Below are 12,817 nucleotides of genomic sequence, written 5' to 3' on the forward strand. Positions count from 1 at the left end.
GGATGTCTCCAGCTGTCCCTCCACTCCAGCCCTTGGCCTACTGGGTCAGAAGGCTGGTGCCTGGGACCCGAGTCAGGTTCCACGTGGGAACCAGGAAGTGAGCCTGCAGGGCGAGGGGACCCCACCTGAGTGGGGTAAGGGGCTGCGGTTGCAGTGTGCTTTCAGCCCTGCCCCTGCTGGTCTCCACGTGCCATCGTTGAAGGGCAGGAAGTGGTTTGCTCTGTGGCTGCCTAGGACACCACTCCCTCAAACTCTGCCTGGAGTCCAGGCCTGGTGTCTGTGAACTGGAGCAGAGGCTGAGTAGCCCGAGGTGGTGGGAACAGCAATCCAGGTCATGGCACCCTGAAAGTGGGGCCAAGCAGCACCCCCACTGGCCTTCTGGGCTGCGGGTTGCTCCTTGACCCACGGGCAGTGCAAGCTGCCCCTGAATATAGAGAGCTGGGGGCCCATGGCCTGGGGATTGTTTACACGTGTTTCATCTCTGGAGTTTAGCAATGGACACTCATAAAAGCCAGGAGGAACTTGCGGCTGCAGTGGGGGTGGGGAGACAATGCCGGTGGAAGTTGGGTGGCTACAGGGTGCCTGGAGTTCCACAAAGATGTGTGGCGCTGTTCCTGGTCCACACCCAGCTTCACACTGGTTCTCTGGAGTCCCTTCCGGTTAGGGCAATGCTTGCCCATTGCCACCGTGAGCCTTGACTCCTCCCCTCCCCTCACCTGGCGGCTGTTCTGCAGCCCCAATAGCCTAGAAAGGTGGCTGTGGCCGAATGTCAGGAAAAAACGTCACACAGATGGGAGCTGAGAGAGACAGGCACAATTTATTGGTCACGTGGACTGACACACACAGGGATGTGGGGTGCGTACCCATTCTCCTTCACTCACACACACTCTGGATTCAGTTTCCTACGTTAAATTCTGTTACGTCAAAAAGCAACACAAGAAAAGACATCACCAATCTATTCTAGTAACCAAGGAAGCAGGGCTGAAAGCCATGGAATCTGGAAAGTAAAGGCTGCCCCGCTGTGAGAGCTGGGAACCGAGAAGCCCGCCCTCCCTGGCAGCCAGGCGGGAGAACTCGGCTTTCACGAGCAACAGCAGAGACTCTTCCATTAGCACAAATGTTGGGGGCTCGGCTCAACCCCTTGCCTGGTGGTGCTGCCCACCTTGAGGAGGGTGTGGGGGACCTGGCACTGGCCTGGGCATCTCTAGCCCGGGCTGAAGCCGGATCTCTCCACTGGAGAGTGGGAGCTGATTTTTTTTCTCCTTCCGACTGAAGAACCGAGAGGACCCAGAGAGACCCCAGCTCTGTGGGAAGCCCCGGGCTTTAGCTGAAGCAGTTGGCATCACTGAAGCTAGACGAGGCCAGGTTTGTTGTACCCTACATGAACCACTCACTCTTCAGCTCCCTAGAGGCCGGCCCCATCTCACTCCAGGAGGGCACTGGCCGTCATGTTTAATGCTCTGTCCAAACCACTCAGGACATACTGAGTTGACCTGGGAGGTCTGGGAATGTGCTTTTGGTTGGCTGAAGAAGACTCAACTCAGAATGTTCGGAAAGCACGGTACCTGGCACGAGGCGAGTGCTCGATACATGTAGCAATTATTATTATTAATATTATTATTATTATTATTTATGTCTCCACCCATGAATCAGCGCTTTAGTTCCTTTCTTCACGATGGTGACCGGAACGAGGCTCTTGGGTCCCGAGTACCAAGATCAAGCTGGGGCCCAGGTATGCGGGTGTCTGCTGTTTGTCTGGTGCGCTTGTCCTTCCAACCCCGGCACCAGATGCCAAGTGTCGCAGCGGCGCACTCTGCTGAGCACACAGAAGCCGGGCAGGAGGAGCCAACGGGGGTCCCGGGAGAGGGTCCGAGCGGCTTTGTGCTGCTCCTCTGGCTCCATCTCGCTGGCAGCTCGCCGGGGGCTTCACTGTGGGACAAGAACAGAAAACTGTCAGCACCTTGATCTCGCCATGCCAGATGTAACCAACGGTCCCCGAGTCCCTGCACGCTGCGGGCTAGGTCGGGCTTCCTTTAACAGAGCGCTGAAAAGAGCCACCACCCTGTTCTAAGTACTTCATATATGTTCTGATATATATGCATATATGTATACATAGTATATATGAAATGATATATAAATATAACATATATACATTACAACATATAGTAATAATATATAATAAGATTTAATCTTCCCTCTAAACCTATGAGGCCCATTAACAGCCCCCCTTTTCCAGATGAGTAATCTGAGGCTCAGGGCAGAGCCAGGAAGTGGGAGAGCTGGGATTCAAACCCAAGACAGTCTGGCTCCAGAGTCTGTTCATAACCACTACTCATTTTGCTCCAAAAGAAACCTATTTTATAGGAAGAAAGGGGACATTAATTCTGAAGTCTCTAAAATATTGGGGAAAATTGAGTACTAATACTAATAATGATAACAATGAAATATAAATGATTTGGGCTCTTTTTATTTATGGAACCGTATTCCTATGGGCCTGACACATGAAGGCTCAGAGTTTATCTGAAGCCCCTCCGTTAACACTTTCAATGTAGCAGCAGGGACTCTGGGGACAGACAGGACTGGGTTCAGATCCTGACTCCACCCCCTTCCTCAGGGAGCTGTTTCCAGAACCGCTGTTTCTCAAAACCCACTCCTGGGCCGGGTGGTCATATCACCCACATGCTCGTGCACACGCACACTCACATGCATGAGAGCCCACGTGCACCCGAGCGCGCTCCTGGGCACCATAGTTGTATCACGTGCACGTGCACGCATGCACACCCACGTGTACCCAAGTGCACTCCCGAGCACAGTAGTTGTATCACACACATACACATGCATGCACTCGAGCCCATGTGCACCAGAGCGCACTTCTGGGCACCATGCCGTGTCACCCATGCACGCGTGTGCACACGTGCTCCTGAGCGCACCTGCATGGCGGCCCTGGGGAGCGGCGCGTCCTCGGGCCGGGGCTTGCCGTGGTGGGGGAGCTCGGCGTTGTCGCGGTAGTCGCGGCTTTTGGAGTGCTGCAGGTGCAGGACGGCCGGGCTCTTGACTGGGAGGGGCGGCCGCTGCCCGGAGCCGGGCGGGGGCTGCTGGCTCAGTTCTGACCTGGAAGGCTTGATGGGCCTCTTGGCTGGCACCGGGGCTTGGGTGCTGGCAGGGGCCTTGGGCTTCCCTTGACTCTTGTCCCCACCCGCTGGTCGGCCGTCAGCGGAGGACGAGCAGGTGAAGGAGCGGAGCCGGGGCGTGGGGCTGAGGAAGGGCGCGGGTGTGGGTAGGGGCGGGGGCGCTGGCTTGCTTGTCCCCTTGCTGCCCTCGGCCTCCTGGGCTTTGGAGAGCAGGATGCTGGGTGACAAGATTCCCGGGTCCGGGCAGGGCGGGAGCTCCTTCCTCAGCATTTTCGGGGATTCCTGCTCTTTCCTGGGAACCAGCTTAGGGAAGGAACTCACAGACCCATAGAGCGGGTTCTCAAACATCTCGGGCTTGGTCAGTGGCAGGTCCTCCTGAGGCAAAGGTTCTGCCACATTCTTCCCCATGTCGCTGGGCCTGGAGAGGGAAAGAGAAGACACAGGGAAGAAACACACATGGGGGATGTCTGCTTAATGGGTATGGGGTTTTCTTTTTGGGTGATAATATTTTAGAACCAGATAGAGGAGGTGGTTGCATAACATTGTGAATGTACTGAATGCCACTCAACTGTTCACTTTAAAATGTTAATTTTAGGTTATGTGAATTTCACCTCGATTAAAAAAATTTGTTTTTTAATTGGAGAAGATACTGTGTCACTCATATGTTGATGATGTCCTAGGTAACCCCAGTTCTTGCCTCGGACCTTTTCCACCATAGAAACGATTCACACCACAGCGTTAGTGAGTGAGGGGGACTTTACTGAAGGGAAGAGGGGGCTTCCATAGCACCCCAATATCAAAACTACCTCCTCAACGCTCATCAGAGAAGCCTGCCCTCCACAGCCACCACCTCTCACTGCTGAGAACAGACCTCCCTTCCTGACTTCCCCCTAAGAATCTCACAGCCTCTCCTCTGCTGTCTCTAGCAAATTCTGCCCCGACCCTCAGGGGAACAGAAGCCTTGCAGGTGACCAGACCTCCTCCTCAGTCGCCATCTGTGCACTCGAGGGCCCCAGGTCAAGGAGCTCCATTTAACAGACGTGTAGGAGCGCCCCATGTGTGGAGACACTGCCCCAGGCACAGGAAGCGGCCTTGAGCCAGACAAAATCTATGCTCAGGGGGCCGACGTTCCCAATCAACACAGTGTTCTTCCCAAAAGAGAAAGTCCTCTTCCTGCAGATGGTGGTCTCCTTCACGTCCTCACTTAGAGTGGGAGGGAGAAACAGCGATCACGTTGAAAGTCAGAGGGACCCTGGAGAGATGCGAGCACCGGGGAAACGAGCCAGTAGCCAGAAAATAGGCCAATTTGACTTATGGGCAGAGAAGGAAGTCCACGTTGTAACCCAAAGTAGGTAAGAGCTGCTCTTGTCTGTCTGTTTCCTGATTTATTACTGCTCTTACTGGAGGTGATTTCCTGCTGAGCAAATTATGAGAACCAGGAATGGGAACAAGTTTTGCTTTCTGGCCAACAGCATAATCTCCCAGGGGAGCGTTCTGGGTTCTGCTTTCTGCAGAAAAGGAAGGTGTCAGGAAGAAAATGCCGGTCCCTTGGAACCCACTGAACTGTTCAGGCCATGACGCCTCTTACTGATGAAACGTGTGCTGAAATGCTGCTCGCAAGCTGCTGAACGGCCAAGGCTCATAGACTCCTTGGGGAGTAGGTGTGGGCTCGGGATGGGGCGAGATGTCATCCTTGCACAGGAGCCAATGAGACGAGATGACGTGGGATGTCAGGGAGGCTAGCCCCAGGGACCTGCCAAAGGTGGCCTGCCTGCAGACTCGGGGTTTGCTCATTACTCTTTGGAAAGACCTGGAAGCAGTTTCGTAACCAGAAATATTGGGGCCTTGAACGAAGATTTCGGAAAACTGCCCCTCTACCTCAGGTCATCCTCTGCACCCCCATCTGGATCCTCAAAGGCCTCTGCTGTGAGTTAGCCCAGGGAGGAAGGTGTGGGAGGCTATAAGTGGCAGTCACCAGAAGTTTCTAATGAAGAGGCAAGAAGGAGAAAAGACAAATGCATGGCTGGACATTCGACAGCCCACCCTCAATGACCAAGACAGGAGGAGGGGGCTCGCCTCAGAGAACTAGGGGCAGGGCCAGGAGGAGGACCCTGGAGGTGAGCACTTTGGTGATTCCAAAGCTCACTCCTTGGGAAAGAGGAGGGGACTTCTTCGTAGAGAGGGGAAGTCTTGGTGGGGGCGGGGGAGACTGGGGGAAAACCATAAACATTTTTTGAATGTCTATTGCCCTGACCAAAGGCAACAAGGAACCGACTGCCGTAGTAGGCCATGGTGGTGGAATAAGTGAGGCAATGTCCAGGGCAGAGTTCATTCCTGCAGCAAAATGACTCCACGTCCCAGACCCCGGAGTGTGTGCTTTTCTAAAGAAGCGAAGCACGAGCAGAATCTGAAAAGATCCTATTCCTAACCACACGACTTCGGTCCAGGGTGAGCAGCCACCCGGTTTGCCCAGGATTCAGGGCTTTCTCAGGACGTGGGATTCTTAGTGTTGAAACGGGGACAGTGTTGGGCAAATTAGGATGGCTGGTCACTCTACTTGGGTCTGGGGCAAAGGAGGGAGGACACGGAGGGTGCTGGCGACACCCCCTTTCCCACAGCCTTCGCTCAGGTGGAGCCAGGGGTTGGGAGCAGTGAAGAGGTTGCAAGCAGGTGTGGGAGCTGTGGGATTCTGGCCTCTAATCACCTCCTTGGTGAGAAGTGAGCTTAGCACCCCACTCTGGGGGCCCCTTGCCCACCTGTGTCCCCATTCTGAAGCTGTCACCCGTGAAACCAGGGGAACACATTCCCCACCCAGTTCTGAGCTGTGTGCTGTGTTCACGTTGTTAAGCACAAAGATACATTGACTTTGGGAACTTAAAAACATTCCACTTAATAATCTCCTGTTCTTTGTGGTTGTTTACAGCTCCATGTCTTGGGGTCACCGAAGAGCTGACCTTCACCAAAGTGGCAGCTTGGCACCCACCATACGGTGGCTTCTGTCCTCATTTTTCCAGGGAAGGAAATTGAGGCTGTTTCTCCTTCCCCCAAATTTCTTAAGGAATGACCAGAATCCCAAAATATTATCAACAAATTCTGAAAACTAGAGGTACAGGGATAGGGCTGAGCTCAGGGGCTGGCTTATTTCTTTATCCTGTCCTATCACATCCTCCTCTCTCCCGCCATCCCTGCCTTCCTTCCACCCATCTCTCCATTTTTTTTTAGAGAAAAAGATTAAGAAACAAAACTGTAAACCGCCCCTCAGTCCAGAGGATTGACAAGTGGCTGTGGCCTTGCCCAGCCCGATATCCTCAGCTCCCATCCTCCTGACACGTGCCCTGTGGACCAGTTCTAGACTCAGGTCTGCTTTTTCTAACCTCCTGGTCTTTCTGGAAGTTTCACAGCCAAACCTCCTCCCTCGGCAGGCTAGCTGCTCTCCCTGCCTGTGGCAGTCCTAAACCCAGCTGTGGCTTTTTCTGTCCTTAGCAGGATAGACAGAAAGTTGCAAGTGGGAACAGGTGCCCTCGTGGTTGAGGAGAGAGAGGAACCCGGAGGTGGGGAGGGACATCTACATGGAAACTCCCACCTCTCTTCCTCCAGGCCTCCGGGGAGGGGGGGTATTGCCTGAAGGTTCACTGGTTATAGAAACGTACTTTTCAATAAAGGTAGTTTTTACAGGAGCGTGTTTTTCTTTGGCAGTATGTTTAAAATTTTGTATCCTATTTAAAAAAAATCTTTCAAGTTTACACCAACAGGGTAAGAATTGGAGATTCCACAAGCATTTCTGGAGTGCCTACTGTGTTCCAGACTCCAAGGATGAGCCAGTGAGCAGAGAGAATGGAACACACTTCCGTTCTAGGGCCAGGTTTTCTGGCGTGAAAACCCAGGGTGGAGAGAGGTCTTGGTGAAGAGGACACTCACCTTGACTCCTGCGTCCTGGGGCTGGGGCCCCGGGCTGCTGTTGAGGAGGAGAACTTCTTCGGTGAGACGGGCGCTTGGGAGGGCGGTGTTGGCGGGCTCTCGCCCCTTCCAGGCCCCAGGGAGGAGTCCTTGAGCGGCTGGTCGTAGCTCCACGCTGTGGGCTGCTGGTCGGGGGACAGGGTCTGCTTCACGTGCCCGAAGGGCCCCACGCCCATGTAGTTGGGGTTGATAATTTCAGTGATGCTGGAGCCACCACACGGAGGGACCCTGCGGGGAGACATACAAAGTCACCCCAGGGCTCCCTTCCCTCCTCTCTTCCAGTGTCCTCTGACGTCCCTCGGGGCCCCTCAGGCTCTCCTCAGCTCCTTCGCTTTTTGGGCAGTGGATTCATTCATTCTTTCATATGACAAAATAGCTACTGAGTGCCTGGTAGGTGCTAGGCCCTGGGCCAGGAGGAGGGCACATGGTCGTGAGCAAGGCAGCCATGGTCTCTGCTCTCATGGAACCCAAGTCTGGTGCGAGAGACGAACAAAACAAGCTCAGTGACTGAGAGACACAGTACTTCGACAGTGCTGAAGTCTGACTGAGAGCAACCAGAGGCAGAGAGAGACTAGCAGGAGGGTCGGGACCAACGGGCACGGGGTGGCCAGAGAAGGCCTATGTGAGGGGGCAGATAGGAAGGAAGGGAGGGGGACAGTGGTCAGAGCAACTGCAAAGGCCCTGAGGCGAGAGGGGCCTGACCTGTTCCAGGAACCATCTGCAGGCCCGTAAGCAACTGGGGAGAATGGAGTGAGAGGCTGGGGAGCCCCGTGGGGCCAAGTGACTGTGGGAGGAGGGTAGGGTGGGGCGGAGGTAAGTAGAGAGCTCATCTGGGATGTGTCGGCTTGCACGTTTATGTGTGAAGCATCAGAATGGAGACAGCCGTGCGGGCATTTGGAAAGATGAGTGTGGAGGTCACAGAGGTCACAGCTGGATCCTCGAATGTGAGGGGTCAGCTTAAAGCCGTTGAGGGGATGGCCCAGACCTAGGTGAGGTGACCCTAAGACGCACACTGTGCTGCCTCTCGGAGACAGACGTGCCATCCTTCCTTGTAAGACAGTGCTCGCACGAGAACTAGCAGAGTTCTGAGTATATAAGTTATAACCAACGGTCCCCAGCTCCCATCCGCTCGACCAGCCTGGTTTGGAGCTCATCTCACTGCCATCTGTCGATGCCTCCTTAAAAAATGCGTTAATTCTAATATTAGTCAAGTGGAAAATCATTTGTTGACCTACACTGATCCTGATTCTGGAGCCAAGCAGACATCTGAGAGCTACGACGCCTTCATCGATGGGATAATAGTGGGAGAGAAAGATGGAAAGGGAATACCTTAGTGCGCAGGCTACAGCCATCAGAAGTTGGAAGTGGACTAGGGAACGGGGTGCAGAGGGGAGTTCTGGTGTTCCCAGGGGTGGGGTGGGCGTGAGGGCGAGGGCTGCATGGACAGGTAGTAGGGGCTGAAAGGAGAGGAGGAGGAAGCTGGACTTGGCAGCAGGTTTTGGAATTCTGCTTCAGCTAACCAGCATCGCTTTGCCCCTGGCAGGGAAGCTGGCACGGAGACTATGACAACCCTCCCTGGCTTGATTCTGGAACTTGAGATCACATCAGCGAGTTGAGGTGACCCTGCTCTTTGGGGACTGCTGTCTCCTAGGAACGTAGACTTTAATGTCTGGATCATTCCCAGTCCAGTCTCTGCCAAGAGCAACCTACGTGCATTTTCCCCCAATGATTTTTTTCCCTGTAATAATAGGATGGGGTTTGTTGGCCACTGAGCCATGACTGCTGATGTCCCCTGTCCACAGGAGACACGGCAACTGTGCCATGCAGTCATCTCTGCAGTGGCTTCCTCCTGAACTGGGCATCTTTCTACTCGGCTGTGAGTTCCTAAGTCGGGAATGGCACCTAATTTCCTTGGTTTCTCTGGAACCTGACACACAGTTGGTGCTCAACCAATGTCTGTTGAATGGATCTGAACTTTCCAACACAGAAGAGTCTCCCAGCCCCCATCACAGTCACACCAACCTCCCCAGAGCCGTGGGCTTGTGGTCAGAAGACTTGGAGCTGGAAGCAGGACGGCTCCTCTCCTGGCCGGAGCTTTCTCTCCCTCCAGGTCCTGGGTTTCTGTCCCCACTTACTCTCTCCTGGGTCCTGGGTCTGCAAAGCCAGGCTAGTTTATAGTGAAGCCCTGCAACCCCCCAGCTCTACCTGTTGGCGGGTTCCCACTGCTTCATGGGGTCGTGGCTGGTGAGGCTTTTCAGGGACTTGGGCCCACTGGACTCATCCCGCTCAGTCTTCACAAAGTCTGCGAGGAAAGGGCCAGGAAAGAGCATGTGAGGGCCCAGTGCCCAGAGTTTGGCCAGGATGGCAGAGAGGTTTCCATTGGTCAAAGCTAGACAGTGAATAATGGCTGCCTGGGGAGGCGGGCTAAGCAAGATTCTGAGGCCTCATATGAGTTCAGTGATTGATTAGTTATGCCTGCCACAGCTCCAGAGGGAGGGGAGTTGGCACGTGTGACCCAGAGTTGTCATTTCATGTGACATTTCCAACTTGTTGGTGTCAGCAAGGGATAAAACAGGCAAATATTTCTTGGCAGATCCGAATGAAATAAATATAACAAGGTAGCTCCACAAGAGCATTTGGTACCCAAAGCCAACAAAGGTGCAGAGTCCTCCTCACCCCAACCCACGGTCTTTCTAGAGAAAGGAGCTCCCACAGGGCAGAAGGAGGAGCCACACCCACGGGAGGCAGCACTCTCGATGGCCCAGAGCCTTCCGAAGAGCAGAGGATGCCGGCTCGTCCATGGTGAGTCCTGCTGTCTCACTGTTCACGTGAGAGGCAGGACCCCATCACGTTTACAAACTCCAGCCTAGCTCTGGGTGAACCTGCATTTTCACCGTGAGCTAGCCGCTTTCTAGGTACGTGACCTTCAGCCAATCACTTAACCTCTCCGTGCCTCAGTTTCCCCATCTACCAAACAAGGATGAGACGTGGCTCTCAGGGCTGTTGTGAGAGATCAATGAGATGGCATTTCTAAGACGATCATTTCACACATTGTCAACTGTCAAGTTAAAGCCCAACTCATTTTAGGCACTGTCATTGGAGTGCTTTTGAGCAGAAATTAAAGCGAAGAGGAAGAGGAAAAAGAAAATCGCCTGTTGCCTGTGTGAAAAGGAAGAAATGCTTGATTAACAAATGTTGAGCAGCTATGCACTTCTCCAATCTTTTATTATTTCAAGAAGAGAGGTTTTAACATGGTGGATACTATTGAGAAGGACATGCATTAATTTCCAAGTCTCAAAATTTTATGCAGGATTCAGAGGATATGATGAATTCAAGTCGAGACACTTCCTTGAGTTCTCTCTATGTTATTGGGGTCTCTTGGCCACATTTCAATGTTCTCGCAATGGAGTAGTGAGAATTCCTATCTAAGAGATGCAGCCTCTAAAACTGCCTGATGGGAACCAGCAGGGTCTCCTTTGGGGACAGACAGGGGATGACTCCCTGTGGCTGGTATTTCACATGGGGTTAGGAAATGCCTACAATGAGCATTTGTTCCCAAGTGTGGCTGTTTTGGTGTCATTTCTGAAGGCCACGATAAATGCGTTCTCCCAATGGCCAGCCAAAGTAAGCAAGTGGCATTTAGCAGGACAGAAAGATTTGAGTTCAAGTTCAAACAGGTGTTGGGGGCCCTGCCAAGGAAGAGAAGGCCACAGGTGCTGCTATTTTGGAGGGTGGCTGGGGCGAGAGGAAGGAAAAGCCAAAGAAATGTGCTAAGAACAAGAATGGGGCTTCTAGATATATGTGGGTTGTGAAAGCAATCTGGAAGGTCCAGCAGCCCTGGGTGGGTACCAGGAAGGCAGGGTGTAGGTATGTGCGAGGGTACATATGTATATATATGAGTGCACACCATTTGGCCATGAGGAAGAACAGGGATCACATGGGAAATTCTGAATTTCACCTGCAGCCATAGCTTCAGAAAGAGCTAGTCAGTTTCAGGTAGGTTTATTGTGTAATTTTGGTCCTTCTGGTGGAGGTGCCAACAAGAAGTGACAAGGCCTAAAAGATTGATGTAAGGTGAGAGCAGAGGACCTGGAAAATTCACAAGCTTCACATCCTTAAAGATGTAAGTTGACTGGGATGGGGGAAGGGTGATTTACGCCTCTGGGGCATTTCAGTTCTGTGGGGAAATTCCTGAATCAGTGAAGGGTTGGGCCAGATTGTCTCTGAGATCCCTTCTGATACTGGATTTCTGTTCTGAGGCCACAGCAGAGAATATTCAGCAGCTTTGCTGAGATAACCCTCATTCCCGTCCCTAACCCAGCAGCGCAGAAGGGGGAGCGGGGGTGGGGGGGGCGGTGCCCACTTACCATAGAGCTTCTCCCTCGTCTTGCCTTGGGAGGTCTGCAGCTTAATCTCCCCCCGGAAGTGCCCCATCATCTCTCCATGGTGGGTGAGAGGTGTGTAGATGGGGAGCTGGGTTTCCGTGGCCTCTAACCGCAGAGCAATGCAGCCCTCGCCTAGGGAGGTGGGGAGGACACAGGCACGTCAAGACCCCGCCATTTCACAGGTGAAACACCGCGCATTCAGCCTGGAGACTTAGCTCCGCCACCCAAAGATGATCCTTCGAAACAATGGCCGAGGCAGGGATTATCATGTAAACTTTTTAGATTTTCTCAACAATTTGGGGAAAACATCTCAAACCTTACAGCAAAAACGAGCTCCACGTGGATCACTCAATGTAAAAAAAAATTAAATCATACAAAATCCAGCAGAAAAATGGAATTAAATATTAATCTGACTGCTGGAGGGAATAATAACTTCACAAGGTTTGAGCAATGTAAGAAATGACAAAACGAAACTGACAGGTAAGAGGATATAAAAGTTTAAAACTTCTGCACAGAGGTAAAAACGAAAATGTAAAGAAAATTGACAGGGAACGTTAATTGCAGCCAGCTTCACAAAGGGGATTTTCTCTGAACTCCACAAGGAACTCCTGAAAATCAAATCCCCAGCAGATAAATGGGCAGACAACCCAAACAGACGTTTCGCACAAAAGAACCGTAGATGGTTAATTTCAACAAATGGAAACTAATTCAGCCTTCTGAGCCATCAAATATGCAAATTAAGTCAGTACTCAGGAGCTCTCTCATAGCCGTGAAATTTGCACAAAACAGAAGGAAGGAAAAGAATACCCAGTGCCACCAAGGATCTGGGGAAACCTGTACACTCAGACACAGTGAGGTCAAAGTGGCAACACCGAGCCTTGACAGCAAGCAGTTTGATAACAAGTGCCAAGGATCACGAACATGTTTATACCCTTTGATCCAGCAAACATGGGGACTTATCCTAAAGAGATGATCCAAAAGAATAAAAAATGTGGCTGAAGGAGAATTAAAAATGTCCGCAAAGAGATCCATCTCAGCATTATCCGTAATACTAACGAAAATAACTGGCAGAGCCTCAATAATAGTAATAAGAAATACTTTAAAAAATGAGGATACAGTAAATCCGTGGAATATTAGGAAGTCATTCAAAGCAACAATCATAAAGGCTATGCAGGAAGATCATAGAAAATGTGTATTATTTAATACTAGGTGAGGAAAGCAGAATATAACATGGTATCGTTGTGATGATTATAAATATAGAAACCTGTGTATGCCTATGTATGAGGGTGGAAATGTGAAACCAAAATAAAAATGATTGCTGTAGTGGGAATGAGACTGTCGGTT

At 52.0% G+C, this 12,817-nt stretch overlaps 1 protein-coding gene across 2 annotated transcripts in view; it reads right to left on the reverse strand.

Moving 5' to 3' along the window:
- Positions 1-798: 798 nt before the first annotated feature.
- The window catches only part of INPP5D (inositol polyphosphate-5-phosphatase D), a 120,992-nt gene continuing 108,973 nt past the window's right edge, over positions 799-12,817 (reverse strand). For both annotated transcript variants that reach the window (XM_004427694.3, XM_087424670.1), the window contains 5 exons: positions 11,456-11,605; positions 9,294-9,390; positions 7,050-7,316; positions 2,931-3,549; positions 799-1,929 (listed from right to left, as the gene is read on the reverse strand). In XM_004427694.3, the coding sequence (XP_004427751.1) occupies positions 1,927-1,929; positions 2,931-3,549; positions 7,050-7,316; positions 9,294-9,390; positions 11,456-11,605 (1,136 nt within the window). In that variant the 3' untranslated portion in view covers positions 799-1,926. The remainder of the gene's footprint in view (positions 1,930-2,930; positions 3,550-7,049; positions 7,317-9,293; positions 9,391-11,455; positions 11,606-12,817) is intronic.

The sequence above is a fragment of the Ceratotherium simum genome, chromosome 37 (genome assembly GCF_057802395.1).
Source record: "Ceratotherium simum simum isolate JZ-2026a chromosome 37, ASM5780239v1, whole genome shotgun sequence".
Classification (NCBI taxonomy): Eukaryota; Metazoa; Chordata; class Mammalia; order Perissodactyla; family Rhinocerotidae; genus Ceratotherium; species Ceratotherium simum.